At 44.7% G+C, this 27,406-nt stretch overlaps 1 protein-coding gene across 5 annotated transcripts in view; it reads left to right on the top strand.

Annotated features, from left to right (window-relative positions):
* The window catches only part of LOC104633459 (unconventional myosin-X-like), a 97,305-nt gene that overhangs the window by 18,733 nt on the left and 51,166 nt on the right, over positions 1-27,406 (top strand). For 3 of the 5 annotated variants that reach the window (XM_075756851.1, XM_075756852.1, XM_075756853.1), the window contains 12 exons: positions 91-249; positions 5,569-5,756; positions 6,000-6,134; positions 10,899-11,017; positions 12,988-13,092; positions 14,728-14,831; positions 15,748-15,877; positions 16,733-16,851; positions 20,562-20,708; positions 21,434-21,534; positions 24,427-24,493; positions 24,954-25,046. In XM_075756851.1, the coding sequence (XP_075612966.1) occupies positions 91-249; positions 5,569-5,756; positions 6,000-6,134; positions 10,899-11,017; positions 12,988-13,092; positions 14,728-14,831; positions 15,748-15,877; positions 16,733-16,851; positions 20,562-20,708; positions 21,434-21,534; positions 24,427-24,493; positions 24,954-25,046 (1,467 nt within the window). The remainder of the gene's footprint in view (positions 1-90; positions 250-5,568; positions 5,757-5,999; positions 6,135-10,898; positions 11,018-12,987; positions 13,093-14,727; positions 14,832-15,747; positions 15,878-16,732; positions 16,852-20,561; positions 20,709-21,433; positions 21,535-24,426; positions 24,494-24,953; positions 25,047-27,406) is intronic. The other 2 variants (XM_075756854.1, XM_075756855.1) reach the window with 2 other exon arrangements.

The raw sequence follows: 27,406 nt of genomic DNA, 5'->3' as shown, positions 1-27,406 counted from the left end.
AAGCTGTGGAAAGGGGCATGTTTCTGGTAGGAAATCAGACCACGTGCCCAGATGTCATGAGCTTATTTGTCCTCCTCCCCATTCTTCCAGGTATTCCAGTACCCCAAGGCCTCCCTCTCCAGAGAAAAGGTCTTGCCGATGCACCAGACCAGCGTTGATGGGGTAGAAGACATGTCCATGCTGGGAGATCTGCATGAAGCTGCCATTCTGCTTAACCTGCACCAGCGCTATCAACAGGGTAACATCTATGTAAGTGCTCAAGCTGGCCAACATCCCTTCTGGCTAATGATTTTTGTTTAGCTTCAGGGCTGCCACTTTGCATGTGAAATACTGATTTTTAGCGTTGTTTCCTGAGCATCGTTTCATGTGGATAGAAATGGAGGTTTTTTCTTCCATGCCAGTTCCATTAGCCCTGTGAGATCCTACCCCTACCAGAGGGGCCTCTTTGCATCTATAGAAGAACGTCTTCCAAAACATGAACGTTCACCTCTAGACTTTGTGGTAATTGTGCAGCTCTGTATCCTCCATGACCATCTGTGTTTTACAAGCTGGCATTCACATTCCCCAGGTTCCCCATTATTGCTGTTCAGAGGATTATATGGCCAAGCAAACTGGAAAGTGCAGTGTACACAGGTTGTTGTTGAGTATCCCTCCTGATCCAGATGAAGCTACTGCTCAGCAAAACTAGGAAAGCAAAACTCTTGCCTAATTCTTCTGCTTTTACATGCAGTTGTGCATTTTTTGAGTTGTTTTGCTCTCTTTGCACAGATAAATACTCAAAGCACCTCCTGATTTCCCTCTCAGGCCCTCAGGAAGGAGGCAAGCATCAGGAAAGGGACTCATGAGGGAAAACACACCTGGGATGAGGCATCCCTGGAGTGGTGGGATGGCAGCATGCTCTGCTGAGACTTGGAGAGGACAAGGAGGATATATTACAAAGAGTGCCTTACCTTGCTTTACTCTTACCTTGCTTGTCCATGCTATGTGCACACAGGGTTTTTCGGATTATGACAGGAAAATGTAAATCTCTATCTGTTGCATAGCAACTGTTACCAAGGCAACCAAACCATATGCACCTGTATTCCAGGAAATGATCAATAAAGTGACCCCGTTTCTGAGCCATCTCCTGCACCAGGATGCAGAGGAGACTGCAAATTCTCTTTTTTGTTGCTGTAGACCCCCTTGCCTGTTGTCTAACAATATAGCCTTGTGACCTTGTGGCAGTACCCATGCGCACACACCCTTTTGATGGCTGTTGTCCTTGCTGCTCTTCCTGACCTCTGTTTGACATGTCCTATGTGGTCGTAGAGCAATTTGCCCATTTGAGTATATTCCTCCTGTTTCCTCTTCCTCACACCTCAAAATGTGAGGCAGGATTCTCTCCCTTTTCAGTCTGTGCCTTGCACTAGAACTGCCACAATGCCAGTACTGTGACAGTGTCACAGCAGCTGTATCTCCTTAAGCCTTTTCTCTAGCTCTGATGTCATTCCTTCTCCTATTCAGCATCCGTTCTGTGCTGTCTCCACCCATGTGTAAAAGTGTTAAAGTTTAAATACGATGTCGTCTTTTGCCTGTGCATAGTGCATGAGTGTCAGCTGTGCACCTCAGATCTGAATTTTTTGAGATTTATGAAGAGGCCTGATTTCTGTAACATGCTCAGCCCTGGGAAGAACCTTTCAGTGAAGGATTGCAAGCTCCTCCTTGAGTGTGTCTGCATATGTCTGTGTGCAATGCCTGACCCAGAGGACACCAAACCATACAAGTGCTATTTTGCATTACTGCAGTGCAGACATTAATATTGCAGTTACCTTATCACTAACTATCAGGTTTTGCCACAGCCCAGATGCATATAGTTTTCAGTTAAGCAGAAATTGAGTGTCAGCTGTAGTGCCACCTAATGACTTGCAGTGATCTGTGAATGAATGTTACAGGGCTTGAGTTCATTTTAATATTATCCTCAACGGTGCCCACAGATAGAACATAGTAGGCTGAGGTTGCAGGTGAAGCTGTACTGAGAGGAGTTATGCCTATCAGTCAGGGTCAAAAATATTTGGAAAGAAATCAGAGAGATTAGAAGCACGTGAGAAATATCATTTTCTGGAAAACAAATTCACTTAAGGAATGGGTAACCTGGAATACTGGAAACTAGTATTAAAACTAATAATAAATAATTAATGAGAGGATGGAAAACTGAGAATGCAAAGTGGACAAGTGCTGTGAAAAAGGGCAGTGTGGTTCTGAGCTGTATACCTGGAGGCACCCTACCATGAACTCCTAGAGAGAAACATCCTTTTGATGTGTTATGGTCTACTCAAGTGGCCCATGTGGTGGGTGGGGAACTGGCTGACAGGCGCATCCAGAGGGTGGTGGCAAATAGCTCTTTTTCAAACTGGCAACCTGTCACAAGCGGGGTCCCCCAGGGATTGATATTGAGCCCAACTCTGTTTAACACCTTCTTAAATGATCTGGATGATAGGATCAAGTGCACCCTGATGAAGTTTGCAGATGATACCAAACTGAGAGGGGAAGTGGACACTTTGGGAGAGCCACCCTGCAGGAAGACCTGGATAGGCTGGAAGAATGGGCTAACAAGAACCTTATGAAGTTCAACAAGGACAAGTGTAAGGTCTTGCACCTCGGAAACATAATCCGGGAGTGCAGCACAGACTGGGATCCACCTGGCTGGGGAGCAGCTCTGTGGAAAGGGACCTGGGAGTCCTGGTAGACAACAAGCTCAATGTGAGTGAACAGTGTGCTGCTGTGGCAAAGCCAACACGATGCTGGGTTGTATTAAGAAGGGCATCACCAGCAAGGATAAAGAAGTCGTTTTCCTACTCTACTCAGCACTTGTTTGGCCACACCTGGAATACTGTCCTCAGTTTTGGTCCCCACTATACAAAAGAGATGTGCACAGCCTGGAGAGGGTCCAGAGAATGGCCATGAAGATGATCAAAGGACTGGGAAGCGTGCCATATGAGGAAAGGCTGAGAGAATTGGGTTTGTTTAGCCTTGGGGGAAAAAAAAGGCTTGGGGAGACCTCATCACCATGTTCCAGTACTTAAAGTGTGGCTACAAAGGTGGAGTCTCCCTTTTTACAAGGAGTCATGTGGAAAAGATGAGGGTTAATGGGCACAAGTTACTCCTGGGGAGATTCTGATTGGACACAATTTTTCACAATGAGAACAAACAGCCATTGGAATAACCTCTCCTGGGAAGTGGTGGATTCCCCAACATTGGACACTTTTAAGATTCAGCTGGACGGGGTGCTGGGCCATCTTGTCTAGACAGAGTTTTTTCCAAAAAAGGTTGGACCAGATGATCCTTGAGGTCCCTTCCAATCTGGTATTCTATGATTGATCCTTTCTGGTCAGGGAGTGTAGGTGGCAGTATATCTAGACTGGTGTGGTACCCATAATTAATTTGCTACAGGAATACTGGCAATCTCAACAGTACCTTTGATAGTATTTCTTTGGAAAACAAAGCTCTACCATACTGTTTAAGGAAATTATGTGAGCACAGCAGCAGCCGCCTGCAGCTTTTAGTAGTGTATCTTCCACCTTCATTCCTGCAATTCCTGTATCCCTTAATGAAAGTAGACTCAACATAATGTGAGTAATGTATAAATGAGCCAGGGGCTGTATTACTGTATTTTGTGCTGTCCCTAGCTCTGCCATGCCTAACCACCCAAGTAGGATCTACTGTCTTGAGAAGTAGACATGTCACGCGTGGCTTGTCCTGCTCTACAGACTTCTCTGGGGACAATCATTCCTTGCTAATAGAGTGGCTGGTATGTACATGGTTGCACAAATGCTACTGCTATTAAAAATTGTGGATAGAAATTATCTAAAGGGACTGTAGGATATGAGGAGGCTGCAACTGGGAGATGGAAAAGCTTCTTAAAAACACGTTAGAAAGAAATGGCCATAGTGGAAGAAGTTCTGAAAAGACCTCTATTCCTTGGGAGAGCTGAAACTAGAGTGGGAAATGCAGAATGAAACATCTGAGACACAAAAAATGCTGTGAAGGTCTGGGAGAAGTGTTAGGATGGACATATGTCTTGCAGTCTCTGGACGATGTCTGTTGCTCAGCTGCTTATACAGTGCTTTTTCCTGATCCATGTTTTCTCTCTGTGCTTTCCTATTTCCTCCCACCTGTGTTGCCAAAGATCATTTGCTTGCTTATTGCTTTCATCACCAATGAATTATATTTCTGCCCACAAAAGTCCATGTCAGAGGATCTTCAGGACTTGTTCCATGCTGGCCTGTTCATACTGATAATGTGATTAGGCTGAGGTGATGGGGGTTTTTCCCCTGATGATCCCTGACTGCTGCTTTAATAAATGGGTCTTAAATATTTTTGTGATTACAGCATCTTATCAGTCTGGCTTCAGAGCTTGGCATTGCAGTATGGCCCCAGATTTCATTTGGCAGGGAGAAAGCATGTGTCTGTCTTGTCACCAAGTGTTTCATTTACAGCTTCTCCAATGGATGCATGCAATTCTTTGTGTGTGTGTGTGTGGTGACTCGTAGTTCATGGTTTGGAAATAATACTAGATGTTGTCCCTGGCCACAAAGCTTGGCACCTGCTGCAGTAATCTCAGTGTTTCCTCTGTCACCCCTGCTGAGAATGGATACTCCTGGAGTAAAGCAGCCCAAGATGTCCCTGTGGAGGATGCCACCGTACCAGCAGCAGAATTTAAGCTGGATGTTGACCACATTACAAAGCCATTGTTAGGAGAGAGGTGGCACCATTGCTCTGAACTGCAGCTCTGAGAATAACTGGATTTGAGCTGCTTGGCTGAACCGAAAAAGTCATGCCCCAAAAAACAAAATTAATTTCCTTCTGACTTCACAAAAGACTATGTTTGAAATCCAATATTAGGCTTTGGGTATTTTATTTGAAACCTTACTAACTCTTGAACTGTGAGATTTTCAAAATAAATATTTTCAAAATAAAATGTTTATAAAATGTAGAAATGTTTTGACTTGAAATCCTGAGCTTCATCTTCAGCTGTCAATTTTGATTTGGCTTACCAAATGACTTAAGCTGCTCCAAACAGTATTTTTTCAGCAGAAGAAAAATGATACGCTTTAGTGACTCTTTGCACGTGTGTGTGTTTTTGTCTCCCACCTCTTCGTTCGGGAGGTGCTTGAACCCTGCCAAGCCCCCTCTGTTTAAGACTGTGGCTAGGGACATTGAAGGTATCTCCTGACTCTCCTTCAGTCCTGGCTCTGCTTTGCAGCTTCAAACACACTGCAAGGTAGCTGGGTATGAAGATAGCTTCATGTTTTTAAATTACGTCAGCTTAATTTAGCAAAGACAACAGACTATGAACATTTTATTGTAAAGCAGCAAAATTCACACTGTCCCATCCATACCCAGTTGTGCAGCCCCCTGCCCTGGGGTTTGATATTCTTTGCCAAACTGGGGAGCTCTCTGCTGAAGCCAAACTTCCTTATTCAGGCTTTGACCCTTAACCATGAGTTATTTCAGGGTCCAGGTTTGTTGTGATTTTTTTATTTTTCCAGGAGTTTTATTTCCTTGCTGTGTTTTGTTTTCTCCCCCTAGACAAACATTGGTTCCATCTTGGCATCAGTAAATCCCTACAAACCCATCCCTGGTCTGTACAGTGTGGATGCCATAGACCTGTACAGACAGCACCGCCTGGGTGAGCTGCCTCCCCATATCTTCGCCACCGCTAATGAGTGCTACTGCTGCTTGTGGAAGCGTCATGACAGCCAGTGTGTTCTGATAAGGTTAGAAATGGGAGAACCGGCTACTCCCTGACTGCATTACATGCCTTGCTCCTGCTGCTTTGTTTGCAATGACATCTGCCTAAATATCCACACCATCCTCCCTACCCTTTGCCTGCTTCCTGCTTGCCAGAGCGGAGATGCTACATGTTTATTCCTGGAGATCACTCCTCTGCCGTGGGTGGGATTATTGTTAGCTCTTTTTGTCCTGGATTTGTGAATGAAATGTAGGGTTTTTCTTAACAGTGGAGAAAGTGGAGCTGGAAAGACTGAGAGCACCAAGTTGTTGCTGAAATTTCTGTCAGCCATGAGCCAGACCTCCCTTGGGGCCCCTGCATCTGAGAAGACCACCCACGTGGAAGAAGCCATCCTGGAAAGCAGGTACGGTCACCCTCATGGGTGCACAGGGCCCTATCCCCACGGACACCAGTGTGCTGGGGCAGCCTGCCTTTGGTGGGGACACTGCCTTCTGGGCAGCCGGGCCGTGGATGGAGCCGAACCTGGGCGGTGAGGATCATGCAGCTGAATGATGTCACGTCAGGGAAATGCGGAGGTCGCAGTCTTGCCAGGACACCTGATGTTGGCTGCTCTCCCAGCTGCCTGTGGATGAATTAGGCTTCTTTCCAAAAGCAGTGTGGGGTGTGCATGGCAGCTGGAGAATTAATGTTCTAGCCAAGGCTGGGATTTCTCCTTCCCTCAGTAACTCATCCCCCGTGCCTACCTGGCTGACCCTTGAGCTCACCCACACATCACTGCACTGTTCCTCTTTCCGGCTCTACGTCTCTTGTGGCAGTGGCTGGAGGGGACGTGGGTAACGTCCCTCCCTGGCTGTCAGGTCGTCCCCATCTCCCACAGCTCTCGGTTGTGGCTGTGCTTGCAGTGAGTCTCCATCATGCTCTGACTCTTGGTCTCCTCCTCTAGCCATCACTCTCCCTTGGCCTCTATTTGTTTCAGGCCACCAGCATGCCTTGCCCTCAGAGGTCCTGTGGGTCACCTTGCAGCTCGCTTGCTGTCCAGGCAGGCAATTTCACAGAGAAACATCCATGGGAGCTGTGAGGGGCACAAGCGAGGAGGTTTGCTGGGGGCTGTGGCAGGTTGTGTGTGGGAGGAGGCTCTGGGCTGGTCAGAGCTGGTCCCGGCACCCACCAAAACATAGCCAGGCGTCAGGCCAGGAAGCGTATGGTGCCTGGGTCAAACGTGTTTGGGAAAGAAACCGGTAGACATGAGGGGATGGAAACATGCTCTGGGGGGATCATTCCTGCCACCTCTGAGGGACCATGACCCATGCTAGGGCAAGGACACCACTGAGGGACCATGGCCCATGGGTGACTCACACTGGAACAGGGACACCAAGGAAAAAAGTGTTAGGAAAACCTGAAGAAGCAAAGTGCAGCAGAGGACAACCGGTAAGAGGCAAAGAGCAGCAGAAAAAATGAGGAAGCAAAGTGTGATAGAAAGAAACTGTTAGGTGTGTGACCTCCTGTGCTGCCCGCTGCCTTGTGGGGGGAGTTGCGAGGGACTGGTTGTAACCTGAGGTAAAAATGGAAGCTGAGGCTGAGAAAAGGAGGTCAATCGGTGTTTGACTTTCAGGTAAGCCTTGGAAAGAGTGAGGAAAGCTGTTTACTTAAGTATCTGTTTCATTGTTTGTGTTCTCCTTTTTCTTAACACCTGATTTCTATTTAATAAATTAAACATTTCTTAACACAAGACTATCTTGCCTGTGCCTGGAGGACCTTGCTGGGGTCTTGCAGTTTGGTACTGTCAAGGGCGAGGCTGCAGCTTGGTCCCAGTTAGAGCCTGTGATAGTTGCAGAAACCTCCAGAGGAGCAAATCAGATGTCTGCACAGGATCTAGTTGTGTAATAAAGTGGACTCCCTTGAACCATCTATGTAAAGTGACCCTCATGCAAGTGGCATATCTGAGGGCCCAGAGAGTAGAGAGAAGGAATGTTTCCTAGAAGATGGTGACTCAAAAAGTTACTAGCAACTGTGGTGAAAATAGCCTAAGCAGACATGCAGCATTTAATGTGGCAGCTGCAAGAGCATTGCAGTTTTTACACTCCTTATAAGCAGAGCAGCATTGAGCAGAAGAGTTGCTGCCTTTGGACCTGGTGCTCGAGAGACCGTTGTTGGATGCTTTATCCTTTGCAGGTGCAGATTTTACCAGGAACATTGGCAAATTGGAAAAAGCTCTTAAGCGCGATACAGTCACGACTCAAGATCTGCAAAATCTGCTTTAAGGCAAGCAGCTTAGAAGGCTCAAGCCTGCTTAGTGGTTAAGTGGTAACTTGACTGTGATCCAGAAAGCTTACAATGGTAGGTAGGTGATTCCTGAGTCTGCAAGATCCCACAGCTGTGAGGTGGAGTAAGAGCTTGCAACCCGTTTTGTGTACGTCTCTAGTGCGACGTGAGCTATTGCAATGCAAGTGCAAGAGAATTTGATTTTCTTTTCTTCTTTTCTCTGAAGAAGAGAAGCTGAGGACCTGGCCCAGATCCAGAAGCTGCTGCCATTCCTAATGAGTCTACCTCACACGTTTGCAGTTCAGCTTCACTTGCTCTGCCAGTGGCCCTCCTTGGGTTAGCTTATGGCAGATTTTCATCCTGGTACCCCAGCACGTACCCAGGAACAATGCTGGATTCTTTCTCCATTTTAGACAGTAATGCAAACAAAGCGTTATGTCAGCTTTCTATCATTTGCTTGTGTGTTGTATCATTCACGCTTGGTGTATTTCTCAGAAATCAGGCTCTGAAAACTCCCTTGGCACCGCTGATTTGGTCTATTTTCCCTGGAAATATCCATCAGTCCATTAAAGATGCTGCTCACTTTCCTCTTAGCTTTTTTTCTTGCTTGCTTGACTCTGAATCTCCCTTCTCCATGTTGGGTGGCACTGCTGACAGCATAGCCACCTCTCCTTTTATTCATCCTTCTAATCTTTGAATCTTCATTTTTGTGTTCAGCTATGCATCTGAATCCTGGAGCTGCATATGTTGCAATATTTGATTCTAATTTCAAGACCAGGTTGGATGAGGCTTTGGGCAACCTGGTCTATTGAAGGGTGTCCCTGCTCATGGCAGGGGGGTTGGAACTTGATGATCTTTGAGGTCCCTTCCAACCCAAACCATTCTATGATTCTGTGATTTCTAAAACGCAGGTGTCACTTTCTGCTGCCCTGCTGAAGCTGGTTCCCATCATTTTGAGTCTTGCAACACACCCGGCCTGCAGCCAGCATCACCTTCCTTATGCACCGCTCCGCACAGTTCACTGCTGCATCAAATGCCATGTTGTGACGTGCCTGCTGGCGCGGGCAGTTTGCTTGGCCCAGGCACCTGCCCTCATTCCTGGCTGTGCCAGCTCACCCACCCTCCTGCCTTGCAGCTGCCACCAGCCTCAAACCCCCACGTGCCTATTTCCTCCCCCATGCACGAAAGACTTTCGCACTCATGTGCACGAGCCCATTGCTGAAGTAAACTATAAAGATACTTCCTTGTGCTTTGCTTATCTAATTTGATATGATTTAGAGCCATAAAGATTGGCTGGCTGGTTACTGCACTCTCACTGCAGCTGTGGTGGTCATATAACATAAGCCTGTCCTCCCTTTTCTGGTTGTCCCCATTAATTTTTGTTGATTCATGGCGTTGGTGCGCTCACTGGGATATTCCTGTGCAATGTCCTTATTTACATACTTGTTTCAGAGGCGTAGGTCTTGGAGTTCAAATTCTCCAGGGCAAGGAATTTACCTCCTGATCTGTGCACAAAGACATCTATGACTGAGATTTCTATGGTTGTAACATATTATAACAGAGCAATTTCATTTCTATGCTTTTGTTGCTTTAAAGTGATATTTTCAAGAGAAAAATTGGGAAAACACTGCCTGAAGTTTCCTGAAGGTTTCTGGGCCTTTCCCACAACCACAGCTCTCACTTAGCTAACACTTGCAAGGCCTGAAGCCTTCGGCAAACTCCAGTGGTATCTGTAGTTGTGATTATTTGTCATGTTATAATTATTAACTTGTGAATAATCCTGTATCTGCCCATCTCTGCACAGTAGATTGATGGAGATGTTCAAAAAGCCAGTATTTCTCAGGGTAATAACAGCAATAATTTTTGTTAAAACCTATGTAAGTTTTAAAATTAAATATGATCACATAGAGGCTGTTCTCGTAGCATCTCTGTGACTCCTTGCTTTTCAGGCCTTCAGATTATTTTAGAATTGGCTAAATTGCAAAAATGAATATTTTAATCCTGGATTCAGTGTGTCAGTTTGAATGGTTTAGGCTTTTCCCTTGTACCATTCTGTGGAGCAAAAACGAAGCTGCATTTCCTCTCACCATTTTCCATGTTACATGAACCTCTTGAAGACAGGACGGTGACCAGGAGACAAAATTCTTCAGTTCATCACCCATCTGAAGTTTGGTGATAGGGGCTTTTTGCAACCTTTTTTTTTCCTGAAGTGGATGATGTGGCACTCTCAGAATGAAGTTTTCAAATCTATAATGTGTGGATATTCCCTCTGCTTGGAAACGTGTGGCTTGTATCAACCTCAGCAAGTTTTAAGTAACAACAAGGGTTTCTGTGTTCTGGTATCAAATTTCAGTACCAAACAAATCAGTTTAGTACTATGTTTGTGTGTTAGCTTGGAAATATTTACCAGTAAGTTTAAGAGATGGTTTATAGTGTCTTCTCTTTCAAAGGTAGAAACAGAAACAAAGAAGTATGTGGTTTAAAGCTACAGAGTGTTTCCCCTATATGTCTGATGCTTCTGAAAATCCGGAAAAAAACGCCACGCCCATTTCATGGGATGCTGCTGTGTTAAGCACACAACCTGACTGGGTCTTTCCACCTTTCATTTCCTGAAGCCACGTTGGTGGGGAATGCCCTCGACAGCGTGAACGCCAGCTGCCCATACTGATTGGAGAGTGATTTAATTAACTCCAATCCCAAAGGTTTTAAATTTATCTAGCAGTGTGTTAAATTGCTCTTGCCATTCTTCCTTGCCCTTGAGCTCTTCCTGCTTGTCCAGTCTGGTGCTGTAACAAATTAATCTCACATGGCAGTGCACGCTGTGCAAATGGCAAAAGGCTGGGCACACGCTTTGTTGTAATGGTATCAAATCACCAGTGATATCTTCATTGCCTTCTTTCCGCAGCCCCATTCTGGAGGCCTTTGGAAATGCCAAGACAGTTTACAACAACAACTCCAGCCGCTTTGGCAAGTTCATCCAGCTGCACTTCTCTCAACATGGACACATCCAGGGAGGACGAGTAACTGACTGTATCCTTTTCTTCAGTGGACCAGAAATGGATGGAGTGAACAAAGATGAGGAGGAGCTCAGAGTGGGTCAGGAAATCCCTCATCACAGTTTCTTAAAGCCAGCTTATATCTGTGGGCAAATTTGCAACTTAGAGGGAAGAAGTGTTTGATTTGTAGCTCTGCAGCACCTAACTCTGGAAACCTTCTATCTAAGTACTACATTAGGTAGGGACATCATTTCACTTTTCACTTTGGCAATCATAACACTTGATACTTAAATCTCTAGAATTTGCTACCTGGGAAGATCCCTCATGTTGATTGCATCCCATTTTTCCCAGAATATTGTTCCCTTATGTTAGCTCTGCCAATGAATTAATGATTTAGAAAAGTGACACCAAGCTAAGAATCAATACATTCTGCACAATATTTGGATGCAGAGGACCAATTATGACTCCCTGTTTTGGGCTGCCCATTCCAGTGAACTTTGGAACCCTAATCAGAGAATCACAGAATACCTCGAGTTGGAAGGGACGCATAAGGATCATTGAGTCCAACTCCTTGCTCCTTGCAGGACTCCCTGAAACTAAATCATATGACTAAGAGCATTGTCCAGACACTCCTTGAACACTGACAGTCTTGGTGCTGTGACCACTTCCCTGGGGAGCCTGTTCCAGTGACAAGGACAGGGACGACTGGATATAGTTGAATTATGTTGTGCCGTGACCACTTCCTTCCCTGTGTGCCCACGTACCCCTCTCCCAAAGGCTTTGACGTATCTTTTGTCTACGTGAGGCAGCTGCGCTGACTACATTTCTTGATGTTCAGAGCTGCTGATGACTGCAAACCACACCAATTTCCACTGGAGTAGCAGCCAGATGATTTTACTACTGTTGTAAATAACAGGCTTGGATTGTTTAGTCTCTTTGTGCTGTCGGTAGATTAAAGATAGTGGTCTCTTGCAGAAGCAATGAGAACTGATGCAAGACTTGCTGTGTGCAATACAGACTTTCAGATTAGAGTGGCCTGTCTAATCTTTCTAGGTGTCCCTATTGTGGCTCATCCTTTGTTAGGTTACCTCACCATTGTGAAAGTTCTATGCTCTATCTGACCCTGCCCTTTTAAATATCTCTATGGCACATAATACCTCCTTGGATGAAGGAGTAGTGAGGAGGATCCGAGGTGATGTTTGGGACTGCTCTTTGTCCAGTTTCCAAGGTTGTCAGTTATTTAATGATTTGTTGCATGTTACAGGGTTCATCCCAGTGTGTCTAAAAGATTCTTTGCCAGTTGTCAGGAGATCTGTTCATATGCGATTTGAATGTTTTCTCCTTAACATGCTGTTCAGATTTACTGGAAAAGGTAGGTATTGCCTCTGCCGGCTGCTGGGTGAGCCCTCTCCTCATGTTATGCTGGGGCAGTGCCAGATCTCCTGGATGATGCTGCCTCTGTCACAGCACATAGCTATTAACTCTTTAGGTGTTACTGCTGCAACTGTCCCAACTGAGGAAGAGGATGGTGGAGGAACAATGTTTGTTCTGTATTTGTCAGAGCCTGTTCTCCTGTATTTGATAAACACTATGCATTACAGAGAGACTCCAAGAAAAAGGTGTTTACCAAGGGGAAAGAGAGATAGAACAAGTACCTGGAGACTCAATTCCATAGAGAGGAATATGGGGGTACAAACTCCAAATGCAGATATCTCTGCTCTGATGTACTTTACTATGAACTCAGGAACTCGCTGAGGAGCAGGGCCAGAACTGACAAGGTTCGGTTTGTCCATGCGTGCAGTCTCTGATTTCAGAGAAGTCTGTACATGCTTAGTTGGACAGCCACACATGACAAGATCTTCATGTAGAGCTTATTTAGATAACACCATCGCTAAACTGGCAGAAGTCCTTCTTGTTCATTGGCCCTGGAGGTTTACCTGTATCCTGGTCCTTTCATTGCCTTTGCAAACACAAGTGTGATCTCTTTCTACTGGCTACTTTTGTATTCTTTGTTTCAGAACAGAGTGGTACACCAGAACCCTGGAGAGAGGAATTACCACATCTTTTATGCTCTGCTAGCTGGTGTGAGCGGAGAGGAGAAAGGTAATTTCATTTTCTGGGATATGGCTCTGTCCTCTTTCCAGTCCAGCATGTGAAGCAGGTGTAAGTCAACTAGAGCATGGATAGTTCAGGTACTTGATATATAACTTTTTCTTGAAGGCCATATAGTGATTTCTTGGGAAACAGAAAGGGGAGTTGCGAGAAGGAGGTTGAGGATGACAGAAATGCTATATGAGAAAAGATACTTCAAGTGTTCTGAGCTGGAGGGAAAAGTCTGTGAAAAGTGAAGGGAAAAAATTAAACTGACTAGAGGCAAAGGAAGGGTAAAGAGTCTTGATTCAGGTGCTGATGGGAGCTGTTCAAGGAGTTTAAAGGTTGGGCTGACAGACATCTACAACAAACCTTCAGTACAGGTAATAGGAGAGATAAGAATTAGAAAGACCAGCGATGTAGTGGCAGGACTAGAGTCAAAGCATGCCAGGTATCTGAACAAAGGGTTTATAGCCCTGTTCATGGGGAAGGGGAGAGGTGCGTCTGGAAGAGGGCATGCAAAGAAAGCAGCAGCTGCAGGCTGTGGAACAATCCTCTTTGTAGTGCAGCACCCCCTGAACAATGTTTGTGTGCACTTGCCCCGGGCACTGCTGAGCACTGATGGTCTTGCTGAAGAGGTCAGACAGGCGGGCAGGAACACGTTACAGTTGCACTTTGGTTTTGAGGGACTGGGAAATTTCTTTATGCCTTTGTTCTGTGTGTGTTAGAATAATCAGACGGAAGAATTGGGCCTGACACAGAGTGGAAGGAAGTAGGGCTTCAGCTCTAAGGAGTTCATGCAGGAATGACCATGTGGGTCAATTCAGAGATCCATCTGAAGCCAAGGGAAACAGTGAGGACCATGGTTATCAGCAAGTACTTGGGGAAAGCATACAAACCAGATTATTTTCTTCAGCACAACTCCGCTATTCTTCCTCATCTCCCTTTCCAAGCAGGTTGCTTCGCTTCCCCCATCCATAATGTTTTTCTGTCTCTGGAGCATCCTTATCTCCTTTCTCTATAGATCTTTTAGTTCTCCTCTGTCCTTTTCAAAATGGGGGATCATACCTGCAGATAGTATTTAAGATGTGGTTGTGCTACAGATATGTACAGAGATCTAATTCTGGTTTTATGTTTAGTTCTGTGTTCTTTCTAAAACTGAAGGAAATGAATTGAGTTCAGTTTTTGACTGCTGCTCAGCACTGAGGTGATGTCTTCAAAAATCTTACTGTGATTCTCTGAATTGTGGCTCCAGTGGTGATACCTAATTTAGAACTCATTACTGTATGTGCATAGTTAAGACTATTTTTCTGTAAACTTTGAGATTGAATTTCATCTTATATTTGTTTTTTTTTTTTCCTGAGTCAATTCAGTATTGAAATATTCTTCTGCAACTCTGCAGCTTGGGATCTGACTGTTCTACATCATTTTGCATACCATCCACAAGCTTCGTTACTGCACACCCTTATCTTCCCCTTCCCCAGTGCGTTCACTGTCTAGGTGTGGCTTTTGAGGGATATGGAATCTATTGAGGTGAACTCTCCCTATGGTAAACATACACACTGGTTTTGGGGATCAAGATCATAGAATGAAAAGGCTGATCGCTAAATACGTTATTGTCTTTCTCCTCTTTTTCATCTGTTGCAGAGAGCCTCTCCCTCTCTGAGCCAGAGACTTACCGCTACTTGAACCAGTCTGGTTGTGTGACTGATGAGAACTTGAATGACGTAGAGATGTTCAGTAAGGTTATGGTGAGTCCTGCCCTAACTTCTCCCAAACTTCTAGGCACAATCTCGTGGGCTAAACATGCTGCAGGGTCTAGATCTCACAGGCAGAATTTATTTGCACTAAGCCAAAATTTGGTGTTCAAAGAGTCTGAAACTCAACTCTACCTGTTTATGGTAAAAACAAGTCTCAAAGAGTGGTTTTAGTGTACAGAAATGGGGGAGTTTGGGAAACGGTCCAGGATGAATAATAATTTAGAATGATGGAGACTTTGGGGAGCATGAACCCCACCTCCCACCCCGTAATGGTTCCTGGGAGCCCCTCTAGATAGCCTGATGCAGGAAACCTCACACTGACCATTAGAAGGGGAACAGTTTCATCTGAAGGTAGTGTTCTCCAGAAATGTTTTGGCAAAGTTGTATCACCTGTGCAAATGGCATACTCTGAAATACCACACAGATTTCAATAGACATCTGTAACTTTACCAGAGGTTATGGGTTTGGCACGATGAATATGCAATTCATGTTTTGTTTGATAAGTGGTTATCAACCTGAGGGCTTTAATAATGTAGGTGAAACCAGATAGGCAAGGTGAGAGGGGTCAGCTTAGGCTTTAAATAGCTCCTGTTTAGGTGTGACTTAAGGGAAGGAAATGTCTCCTGTACAGCAGAGGTTTCAGTGGTGACATAGTGTTTATACTTCAGCTGATGAGAGGCCTGGAGGAAAGAAGGGAACTAGAACCCTGACAGGGTGAATGCATGAAAACTAGGTCCTACCTCTCAAAGTCAATTTATGCCCAAGAACCCTGGATCACATGCACGCACTATATGCACACATGATGACTATAATTCTGACTTTTACATTTTCTATGGACATGGGTGTGGTGGTTGCATTGTACTGTGGCTGTACGTACAGCCAACATTAGCTGTATGGTTTTGCATAGACTGCCATGAAGGTGGTGGACTTCAGCACTGAAGAAATCAGAGACATCTTCAAACTTCTTTCTGGCACACTTCATCTGGGAAACGTTGAATTCATGACAGCTGGAGGGGCCCAGGTTACAACGAAAGCCGGTAAGTGGGACCCTAGCAACTTGGTAGACCATGCAAAGCCCCACAAGGCCCCCAACAAAGCTCATTCCCTTGTCCTTTCTCCCTCTGCTGTGCTGGTCTGCAGTGCCTTTGCCAGCAGATTCCCTGCAGTTTAACCCTGCAAAAGCATTGCCACGGGATGCATGGCTCCAGAGTACCAGTATGACTTGGTTGTGCTGTGGCCCTGTGATCCATTTTATTCTCCTGGATACTCTCAGACTGAGTCCACAGTCTCACAGTTTCTCATATGCGTTGAAAGAGCAGGAAGAAATAGGAACAGGGAGGAGTCTGAGATAAAAGTAGCCTGTTACAGACTTTCCCACATCTTCCTTTGAAGCATCTGCTAGTGTGTGCTCTGTTACAGCTGAGCTCCAATCTGAGCTGGTGTGATAAAGTGAATCCCTAAACAGACAGAAGCAATAAATATATATCACAAGTGCTTCAAGTCTTAAGTTAATTGCCTGTCTTCTTGACATCCAAGTTTAGCAATCCCATGCTCAGACTGCACTATTGTGCCTTTAGGAAACCGCATCTTCTCATTCAATAAATATTTTGCTGGTGCTGAGCTTTACGCAGTGCTTTGCTCTTCCTGTTGTCAGCAGGAAGGCTGACTCGTATGAGTGGCCCATAACGGGTGCTGACCCTGCCTCAGACTGGATATGTGAGCTTACAGCCTTGGGTATACATAGAGAATTAAGTAAAGGGAGTGCGTTTTGTGCTGGGGCTTAGTCTCTTGCCTTATCCCTGGGATTTCCTCACTGAGCTGCAGAATACGGATCCCTCATGAGTGATGGGGATCCATGCAGGAGAAAAAAGTGCGTCCTCTTTTGTTATTAGTGCTGAACATTGCCAGTGACCTCCTGGGCTTAGACGCCTTCCAGCTTTCTGAAGTACTGACGCAGAGGTCCATGATTCTGCGTGGGGAAGAGATCAGCTCCCCTCTCACTGTGGAGCAGGTAAGTGTCCAAGTATATGCTACTACTTCTGCCACTTCTGCATTTCCAGGCCCTCTGCCTCCCTCTTGTATCATCCATTCAGGTTTAGGGATTCCTCTTACACCTTCTAGGTGCTCAGCTGTGTCCTCAAGTATTTTGCCCTTATTGGTAGTTCAGGTCCCAATGTTGCCTCTGCTTTTTAGGCTTTACAGAGGAGTTCATCAAATGGCAATGCACAACACTGGCTTTAAGTCACCTTCACTCACCAGGAATCGGTCATGCTTGTGTCATGCAGAAGGTACATCAGATGCTTTGTGGTAATTGCATGTGTGCATGATTTTACCTTGCACAACTCCCAGGTTATGCTGCATTTACTGGAAGATAAAAGCTTACACACAGTTACCACGAAACATCCAACAGATGGTAGGTTGTTACCTCACGGCAGCTTCTTTGTGTATCCATACAACAGCAAAGGAGGACCAAATAAACTGATATGTCGTTCTCATGTTCTGAACCTGTACCGTGTGCTGGAGCCAGTCCTGCTTATCTATTACATTTCTCTGGTTTGTGACAGTGTTGTGCCTACTAACTTTAACTTGTGGTGTTGCTGATCACTTGAGGGCACTCTTGGTGTTTTGGGTCCATGTGCTGTAGAAAATCTTCTGTCATTAAGAAAATGCAAAACACTGGGAAACAAGGAATAATATTACTAGGATGGAATAAGCATTGTGTTATAGCAAAATGAACATCTGTAATGGAAATCTTGTGCTGGCACGGATTGCAGAGTGTTATCAATCCAACCCCTACGTTAGCAGAGAAACCAGAATTAGTAGGCTCTCTCTGACAGATGTCTGTCTAACTTTTCTTCAGATTTCCCATGGAAGGAATTTCACAGCCTCTTTAAGTAGTATCCTGCTCTAGCTGCAGTAGAGTCTGGAGCTGAAAAGATTTTCCTCATATTTAGATTATCTTTGACATTCCAGCTGTTCACCTTACAAACTTCCACTTCTGTGAAGTTTTTCATGTGGTGTTCTCTTTTCTAAGCTAAACAATCCAGTTCCTTCAAAGTTTCCTTGTAAGTAATTTTCTAAATCTCTTCTTTTTCTGTCTCTGTTTTCCCATGTCTTTCAAGAAGTGGAGTGCCTATAACTGGACACCTTATTCAAGCTGAAGTCTCAGCAGTATTTATTTCAGCAGAGTAGACGTTTCTTCCTGGTAACACACCTGCTGATTTAGCACAAACCAAGCTTTGCCTTTAAGAAATGGTATCTTTTTTTCATAGTCTGTGACCTTTCTTTGCAATGAAATTGTGTGACAATTATTTTTCAACCTATAGTCTGTAGTCTCAGTATCCAGTACCACAATTCCTCTTCTCAGTTGTCTGTCCTAAACAAGCTACACCTTTCTATATGAGTGCACAAGAATGGATAACAAATAATGCCAGAGACAATCCATGCAGCCCAGAGCAACGGTGCACAGTTGTATGATTGACTAGAGTCTCCCCGAACAGAGCTTTCCCCGCCTGTATAGCTATTCCTGACATTGGCGCATGTTGGACCCCACACTTACTGCTTGAAGCCCAGTGAAGTACTAAGACTGCAAGAAAATTGTTATAGCAAGTGGATGCTGCTCCTTAGCTGCCTTCATTAAGTGAGCCTGTGGCACTGAACGCTGCGCCTGTAAAGACTGTTCCCGCCTGAGCCCTCATGTGCTGTGCCCACCTATTCCCACTCGTCGTTGCGGGAACACATTGATAGAGCTGTCGGGGATTTCTCATTGTGCAATGGGCTCGTTGCCCATCTGAGCTTTGACATTTCAGTGGACTGAATGGATGAACTGGCCTGAAGGCGGGCAAAGCTGGGAGGATGAAAGGAGCCTTTGAGCCTCTCATTTGAGCCATACTGTGGGGAAAGCGGCTTTGCTTACAGCTGGACGGGGAGGTCCTGTTCCTGGAAAATGAGTCCAACTTACTGTGTAGCCACAGACGCTACAGAGGCATGGCCTTGAAGGCATTCTCAGTCCCAACTAATAAGACAGACCATCTGACGGAGAGAAGAAATACCCAGAAAAGGCATGTGTGCCCATGCTCTGAAATGTTCTCTGTGGAGAAGGGAGGTTGCTGTGTGTCCTAGGCTTTGGGCTGCTGGAGAGGAGATACTACCCAGGAAAAGAAAGGAAGAGAAGACCAGTGACATATTGGGTAGAAAGGACGATCTTGCAGACTGGGCGTCAAGAGCTTGCTGAGAGGGGCTGGGAGGATTCAGAGGCAGTTGGCCTGCGCCAGTAGCAAAGCAGAACAGGAAAGGTCATGTTATTCAGGCTTGCAAAGCTGAAGAGGATGAGGATGCATTTAGAAGATCTCTGTCATTGCTGGTCAGGCCTACTGAAGGAATTACCCTGGTGTCACAGGCGAGACAGATTAAACAACCTGTAATTGATGTAGATGCTGCAGTTTGTTTATGAAATGATAAGATATAGCTTTTATCCTACTTGATTATTTCACATACTTGCTTACTCACCCCTCAGCATTATGTTCATTAGATGTCAACTTTTTTCCCAGTAGGGAGATTGCTGCTTGTCCAGGAGAGTCAGGCAGAAAGTTTTGTGGGTTCATGTTGTGTAGCTCCTTGCAGTTACCACTCTCAGGAACTACCAGCCAAAGTCCTTGGGCATACCCATTTGTCTCCACATGTCTCTGATCTCCAAGATCTTTCCCCACTTCCAGCATCTTTCTTCCAGTCAAGAGCTTTGCTGCCTTCTTTCCTGGCCCCTTTTTCTACTCGCTGAGATCATGTCTTCTGTATGGGAACACTTACTTTTGGCCGCCTCTTCTTTCCAGAACCCTAAGCCTTGGTTTCCCATAGTGCAGAAGGACAGCATCTGATCAGCCTCATCTGTCTCATGTCTCTTTATTTATTGGAGGATTTGGGGTGTGCCACTTTTGTTTAGCCCAAGTGTTATCAAAACTTACAACCAGCCCATTCCTGTTACAGCTATCAAGTAGCAGGCTTTTGCTTGAGATTTCAGAAGTTGAATTTTGGACATTCATCCACACACTTACATACACCCAATTATCTACTGCCTGTTACTGATCACAATTTAAGTGTTTTTTTTCCACCTCTGACACTTGGTTATGTCACTGCATGGGATGTTGGGTCAGCTCCAGAAAGGTCTCTCAACCCATAGTCTCCTGGGGCTTGTGTCCTGGCTGTTGGCCGGCCTACCCTGGCTTCCAGTAAGATAATGTTGTTTGCAGGAAAGTTTTGGAGAAGGTATTTTTAAGGCTAACTTGGTGACAGAATACTCTATGAAATCCTGCCCTACCAGTTTTTGAAAAACTGAGCAGACACCCATTTGACAGCTCTACTAGGAGTACTGAACTGAGATACCTTGCCTGTCACTGCAAATGACTGTTGTGGGCTTAGTCAAGAGGTATTTTGCCACTTTTTGTGCCCCAGCACTTGTTCCAAAAGATGTCAGTGATATTGCTACTTCCTTCAGCCTCTCAAGTTCAGTTACCCAAAGGTGATACATGGTACATCTGTGTGTGGCTGGGCTATCTGCAAACTTGGATGTTGACCTGTACATATAAATACTGCACCATGCACAACCAATACAGAGGCTGAGACATCTGAAGAGCAGCAGAGGAACCTGAAATCCCATAGAGATTCATGGTGCCCCTTATGCCTTTCCTTCTCCTGTGACGCATTTTCTCCTCTCTGCATTTACAGGCAGCTGACTCCAGGGACTCCCTCTCTATGGCACTGTATTCCCAGTGTTTTTCATGGCTCATTAGCAAGATTAATACGAAGATCAAAGGCAAGGAAAACTTTAAGTCTGTGGGCATCCTGGATATCTTTGGCTTCGAGAACTTTCAGGTCAGGATTTTGTCTTTTGCAGGGTGGGTTGGTTTTGGAGATGTCAGTGCACATAGGAAGGAATTTTGGTAGGTTTCTATCCTGTTTAGGTTAGCATAGGGTATTCTGGGATTTTTCCACTACCACTTCCCTCTGGGAGCAGCAAGGTATATTTAGCTGTCCATTTTTGCCACCTGTATTGATGCAGGCTGATGTTCAAGGTCTGGTTTGTGACACAGACCCTAAGCAGATGGGCTGTGATAGGTAATACTGAATGTTTGACTTGTATACAAATTAAATGTCCAACTCCTGCGTGCACATTGTTTGTTTACATCTGTTTTGCCTTGTGTTGAGAATCCTGTGTGTAATGGTCCTGATTGCAACTGATGAGGGATGTATGTTGAGCAGCCATATAGTGACTGCTCAGATATTTCACAGAAGAGAAAGCCCAGTGACCTAACACTTAGGGAATTATATTTATTTCTTCCTAAGAGGACAAGGAATGTGATAGTCTTTAGCATTGTTTACTACCATTTAGGCCTACTGAATTAACCTTGCATGAGCTACAAAAGCTGTTCTCCTAGTGGGCTTCCCCATACTGTCTTCCTCATGTCCATCTGACACCCCTTGTCTCTATGATCTCTGGCTTTATCCCAGGCCTGGCACCTTCCTCATCGCTGTTGTAGATTCTTTTAGAGCCCAGAGACAAGAATGTTAAGTTTTATAATCTTTGTTTCTTCTTACAGGTGAATCGTTTTGAGCAGTTTAACATTAACTATGCAAATGAGAAACTCCAGGAATATTTCAACAAACACATCTTCTCCTTGGAGCAGCTGGAGTACAACAGGTGACAAATGGAGGCCGTGGCCCCCTGTTACTTTCATGGGTGGTAGAATGGAGGACGTCATTCCTCCTCTGTGCTGTCCAGTCCCTACTGCTAAGGCTGGAGAGGCAGCTGGGCCTTAGTGCAACCCTGACTGTGGATGTGTCTCTGTAAGCACTGTCCATGTGCTTTGGCAGCATAGGTCGCCTGTCTCCAAGCAAAAGCTTTCTCCCTTGTAGTATTTAGAAAGTCCAGATTCCCTTCTGTCTCTCAGTTGAATGGGAAGATTTTGGGCTTTAACCCGTCAGAACCCATGGTCACTGGCCTTATTACTGACTTGAATAATGATTTACCTAAGGTAGTGGTGGTGTTATGCAGGTGGAATCTTGGTGTGCAAAAAGTAAAGTCCCTAAACGTAAATGGACAGATACCTGACAGCTCTTTCTGTCCTAGAGATTCCTATGCTGTGAAAAGGGCTCTTTTCCTCAGCAAGGAGATTTAAATTAGGCAGTTTCCTAAGCTTAAAGAGCATGGGGCCTTCTGCACAGCTGTTTCTCTTCTGTAGGATTCATATTGGATTGTATTTTGTGAAGTACCTGGGATGTTCTAGAGTATTTCTGCTTCTAGAGAAGGGTGCTAGACAAATACTTCAGTTCTTGCTCTGAAACAGAAGCCTTTATGTTTGTGAATGAAGCAATTGAATAGGGTCAGTGGGGGCAAATGAGAGCAGACTTGTAAAGGGAGACAGTTGAATAGGCAATTCATGAAATTCTAAAGATTGCAAAACTGCAAGGCTATTTATGCACTCACTTCTCAGGCTAGTTCCACCATTGCAGGAAGCTTGTGTTAAGAATTGTATCAGCGTGACAAAAGATTTTTTTCCGGATGATTACATAGGAGTTTAAGTTCTGTGGCTGAACTTTGGAAAGAATAAGAAAATTTTATTATTGACTACTCATCAAGTTATTCTAGGGGGATGTGATGAAAGCTCATCTTTCACAGTATCAGCTCTGCTTCCTCAGGTTTAGTAAGTAGCTTCGTGTATTTCATCATTTGATTAGACAAGAAGTCTGTGGCAGTAGACACAACTTGATTCATTTATGATTTGATTTGTTTCAGAAAACTCTGCTCTCTTCCATTCTGGAAGGACTTCTTGCTCTTAGAAAGAATCCAAGTGGTCTTTTTGTAACAATGTGTGGCACCTCTCTCACCCATTGTTGCAAAAATCTGAAACACTGTGAACTGATATTTTTTTTGTCATTAAGTTGATAAGATATTCTGTTTCCTGTGGGGGATAGATAGGTCTTTCCATTCTTCAATACTTGGGGGTATTGATTGATGAGAAGCTCAACATGAGCCAGCAGTGTGCACTTGCAGCCCAGAAAGCCAACCGTGTCCTGGGCTGCATCAAAAGAGGTGTGACCAGCAGGTCAAGGGAGGTGATCCTGCCCCCCTACTCCGCTCTTGTGAGACCCCACCTGGAGTACTGCGTCCAGCTCTGGGGGCCCCAGTACAGGAGAAACACGGATCTGTTGGAGCAAGTCCAGAGGAGGCCACGAAGCTGATCAGAGGGATGGAGCACCTCTCCTATGAGGACAGGCTGGGAGAGTTGGGATTGTTCAGCCTGGAGAAAAGGCAGCTCCAGGGAGATCTAATTGCAGCTTACCAGTACCTGAAGGAAGCCTACAGGAAAGATGGTGAGGGACTGTTTATCAGGGAGTGTAGTGACAGGACAAGGGGTAATGGGTTTAAGCTGAAGGAGGGTCGATTTAGATTAGATGTTAGAAAGGAATTCTTTACTGTTAGAGTGGTGAGGCACTGGAACAGGTTGCCCAGAGAGGTTGTGGAGGCCCCATCCCTGGAAGTGTTTAAGACCAGGCTGGATGAGGCTTTGGGCAATGTGGTCTAGTGGAGGGTGTCCCTGCCTGCAGCAGGGGGGTTGGAACTAGATGATCTTTAAGGTCCCTTCCAACCCAAACCATTCTATGATTCTGTGATTCAGAAATTATTCCAGTTGTTTGCTTCCAATTGTTGCCCACAGGTTTCTGAATGCTTTGAACCTGAAAGTATGAAGCCTAGGCTGAAGGGTTTGCAGACAACAACTTCACTATCTTCAAAACGTTAGCCTTCACCTGAAAGGTGTCTGTATCAGAATGTCAATAAGTAGCTTCACTCATTGCCTGTAGTCTTCCTTGGGTTCCTGAGCAAGAGTGATTCCCAGGCTTCTCTGAATTCTGAAAACAGAAACGGCCTGTATTATGGGAGCATAAGAAGGTGGTAAGAGGGGACCACATTCAGCACAGATTTGCAGAATTTCAAGGATGATTTTCAAAGCACACTTGTTGCACTGTTGTACCTACATCAGCTCCCATTCTGAAAGATGCAGGGCCACCCTGTAGGTCCCCTGCATGTCAGGCCAAAGCTTATCTGTGTCATCCTCTTCAAAACTCTCTCTGAAAAGTTGCTCCTGTCTCTTCTGGTAGACCTACGAACTGTGGTTCACTCTTCTGTCAGTTGTGCCTCAGGCCTGCTTTCCACATTGGTGGATCAGTAGTTGACTCTTGAAGCTGTAGCAAACTGTCCATTATCACCACCACTTGGGCTGATGCTCATCACTCCTGAAAGAGGAACTGAGAGCAACTATGATTTCTCAGTGCTTGGAATTTGTTCAATGAGCACGAGCATCAGTCTCAGTCACTGGGATGGATAAGAAAGGCTGTCTCCTACTTCCATCTCCTTGTGTTAGCAGTGCATTGTGTGTCCTATTCTTTTTTCTCAGCAATGGCAAAGCCTAATTCCTGCAAATCGTCTTGAGTCCTGGGACAGCTGCCATGCTCAGCTACTTCTGTTCTCCTGTACCTCAGGGCGTTGGATCTTGCATTTCACATCTTTGTTCTGTTTGTTCTTGACTGTCAGGGAAGGGATAAACTGGGAAGCCATTGACTGGATGGATAATGCAGAATGCCTGGACCTCATCGAGAAGGTGAGCAGTTACCTGTGACACTCTCCAGGGATGACAGTGGGGACGGCTGATTGTCTTGAGACCTTCCCCGGGGTTTCCTGGTTTTAAAAACAGGTAGTTGCTTAGATCCTCTTCCCATCGTGGCCTGGCAAAAGTATGAGCTGTTTCTAGCCATAGTCCTGGCTCAAGAAAGCAGATCTCTGTTCATTGTTGAGAGCAAGCTTAGGGAGAGTGTTATAGTTTTAGTCAGGGAGCAGTGTTTAAGTAAAACCTTAATGTGTATTTTTTATAAATAATCTCCACTTATGTTCTGCTTGCTGAATGCATTGACTGGCCAGAATTCTGCTTTCAGCTCGAGCTTTGCTGGGTATAAGTCAGGGGTTATTGCTCAATGTGTTGTCCAGATCTCCAGTTCTTGGCTTGGTGCTGTGTAGTTAGAGCTTTTGCTGATTGTAAAAGCCCGTTTCTTGTTTGGCTGTAGAAACTGGGTCTCCTGGCTTTGGTGAATGAAGAAAGTCGATTCCCCAAAGGCACAGACAACACCCTTCTGGAAAAGCTTCACAGCCAGCATATGGTAAGTAAGAAAATAACCCAGCAGGCAAATGATCAGTATGTTAGCCCCATCAGCATTTCAAAACTGAAAGTGAAGGTTTTGTTGATGTAAAATATGTGCTTTGTGCAGGAAATTTAAAATGCCTTAGGCCTGAACCTGCAAGCGTTTAATAAAGCTGCACTGAACAGAAGTGATATGTGAAGAAACCTGCAAATGGTCTCTTGTGCACATAGAGAGGGGGACTGTGCCTTCCACAGGCTGTGGGTAGAGGAGATATGAACTTGTAGCATGGTATGGAGGTCAGGTTCTGGTGGTCTGCGACAGGACATGAGGCAGCACCCCAGGCACAGGATGCGGCTGCACAGTGTGCATGGGTTTCTCCTGCCAGCTGACTCATAGGAGTCTGCTCCAGAGCACGTCAAATTTCTGTCTCCTGGGGCTGGGGACAGCTTTTGCCTCATGACTTTTAATGAAAGCTCTCTTATTGTTCCTAATTAATTGAATTCTTTCCTCCTCTTGTATTCTGGACACAGGAGTAGAAGGGCTTTTTCATGCAGGTCAGAAAGTTATCCTGGGGACACAGAACCCACAATGAGATCACTGTAGCAATATCTTACCCTGTCTCTGGTACAGCCAACACTGTGTTCTTCTTAATAGCAAATAGACTGAAAACAAAGCAAATTAAACACTGTAGCATGGACTTATGGAATAATTTACTACTTTAGCAAGAACATTGTCAGCTAATATGTTTCCTAGTCCTCTAATTCAGGCTTCGTCCAAACCTGAAAACATACAAATTTGTATCCTTTATCTGCCTTTTTTTTTTAATTTGGCATAGATACAGATATTCTCATTTTTCATATTTGCATCTAACTCTGCTAGTAATACTCATGGCTACAAATTGGATACAATAGCAATGACTTCTAGTTGGCTACTTATGCATAGTTTTGTGGAAATATTTTCTTTCTTTAGGCTTAAACTGATGCCTTCAATCTAGTCCGCTGTGGCTTTCCCTTGTATTAGAGGTCAAGATATATGAGAATGCCTGATTTACCTTTTTTATTGTTGTTGGTATTTTGTTAACTTTTAATATAGAATTTATGAATATTTTTAATGAACTGTCCCAGCCTCTCCAGTTTGTCTCCAAATGGAGACATTTCAAAGCTCCTCTTTCTTTCTGCTGTTTCTGAATTCCTCTACAGCTTTTCTCTATTCTTTTCTGAGATAAATAATCAGACCAGAATGCAGTTCCCTTGGTAAGAAGGTACCTATGGTTTATTGTACAGCAGCATGAGACTGTCAGTATTATTTTGCATTCCTTTATGCCCCACAACATTTTGGTTGCTATTTTTGGTGATTTCTGTGCATTGAGTAGTCTTTTCATTAAGCAGTTCATAGCGTCACCTCTGTCTGCTCTGAGAGGACAGCAGTTAATGTGGAACCCTAGGGAGCTTACGAGAGACGGAAGAGGCTGAGGAGTTGGAGTACAGGGAGGAATGATGAAGTAGATAGTGCTCTAGGGTTAGCATTTTTTTTGAAGGTGAAAGTGTTTTTTGTACTAGTTAAAGTCTCTAGTGCTGGCTGGAAGAGCACTGGAAGGCATCCAGGCAGTTTTACTGGAAAGCCTCAAGGACCTTATAAGAGAACTAGCCCTCTTCTCTGTGTTTTCTGTGGATTGCAATAGGCTTAAGGAGGAAGAACAGAGCTGAGATTTAAGAGAATATGACCTCTGATACAGCTATGAAGAGGAGCAACAGGGAAGATGGGAGAACGAACTAGAAGTGATGTAGGCATGCATGAAATACAAGGGCTTGGTAAAGAGGGAGAGAAGAGGAGGGTGCCAATCCACAAGAGAGAGTCAGTAACAGTCAGGTTTGGAGTGGAAGAGAGGGAAGTTTCTGGCTGGAAAAAGATGACTGGATTAGGGAAAGGGAAGAGCAAAGAAATGGGATCAATATGAAAAGGAAAAAAGGCAATGAAAAAGTTTTCAATAGCACTAACAACTTACCGGGGTCAGAAGCCATCCTCCCAGTAGTGCTAAGAGAACTTGAAGATGAAAGAGCTGAATTACTAACAGTATTGTGCAACATCTTATTTAAAAGTTTCTTAGTACTTGTATCTGAGAAGGTGGGAAATTATTTTAATTTTTAGAAAGTATTCTAGGAAATCATAGGCCTGTAATCCTTATTTCACTATTGGGCAAATTCACAGTTACCTCAGTGGAGGGAGGCCAGTAAGATTCCGTCTCATACGAGCACTGAGGTGGCAGTTTTCTGATGGTTCATGGGGCAAGGCTGGACTTTGAGGGGCCTTATGAGACTGATTAGGTTGTAAAATGAAGATAAAAAGTGTAGATAAATGTAAAATGGTGTGCCTGAAGG

The sequence above is a fragment of the Balearica regulorum genome, chromosome 6, assembly GCF_011004875.1.
Source record: "Balearica regulorum gibbericeps isolate bBalReg1 chromosome 6, bBalReg1.pri, whole genome shotgun sequence".
Classification (NCBI taxonomy): domain Eukaryota; kingdom Metazoa; phylum Chordata; class Aves; order Gruiformes; family Gruidae; genus Balearica; species Balearica regulorum.
The sequence above is the reverse complement of the archived record's forward strand: the minus strand, read 5'-3'. Positions and strand labels throughout refer to the sequence as shown.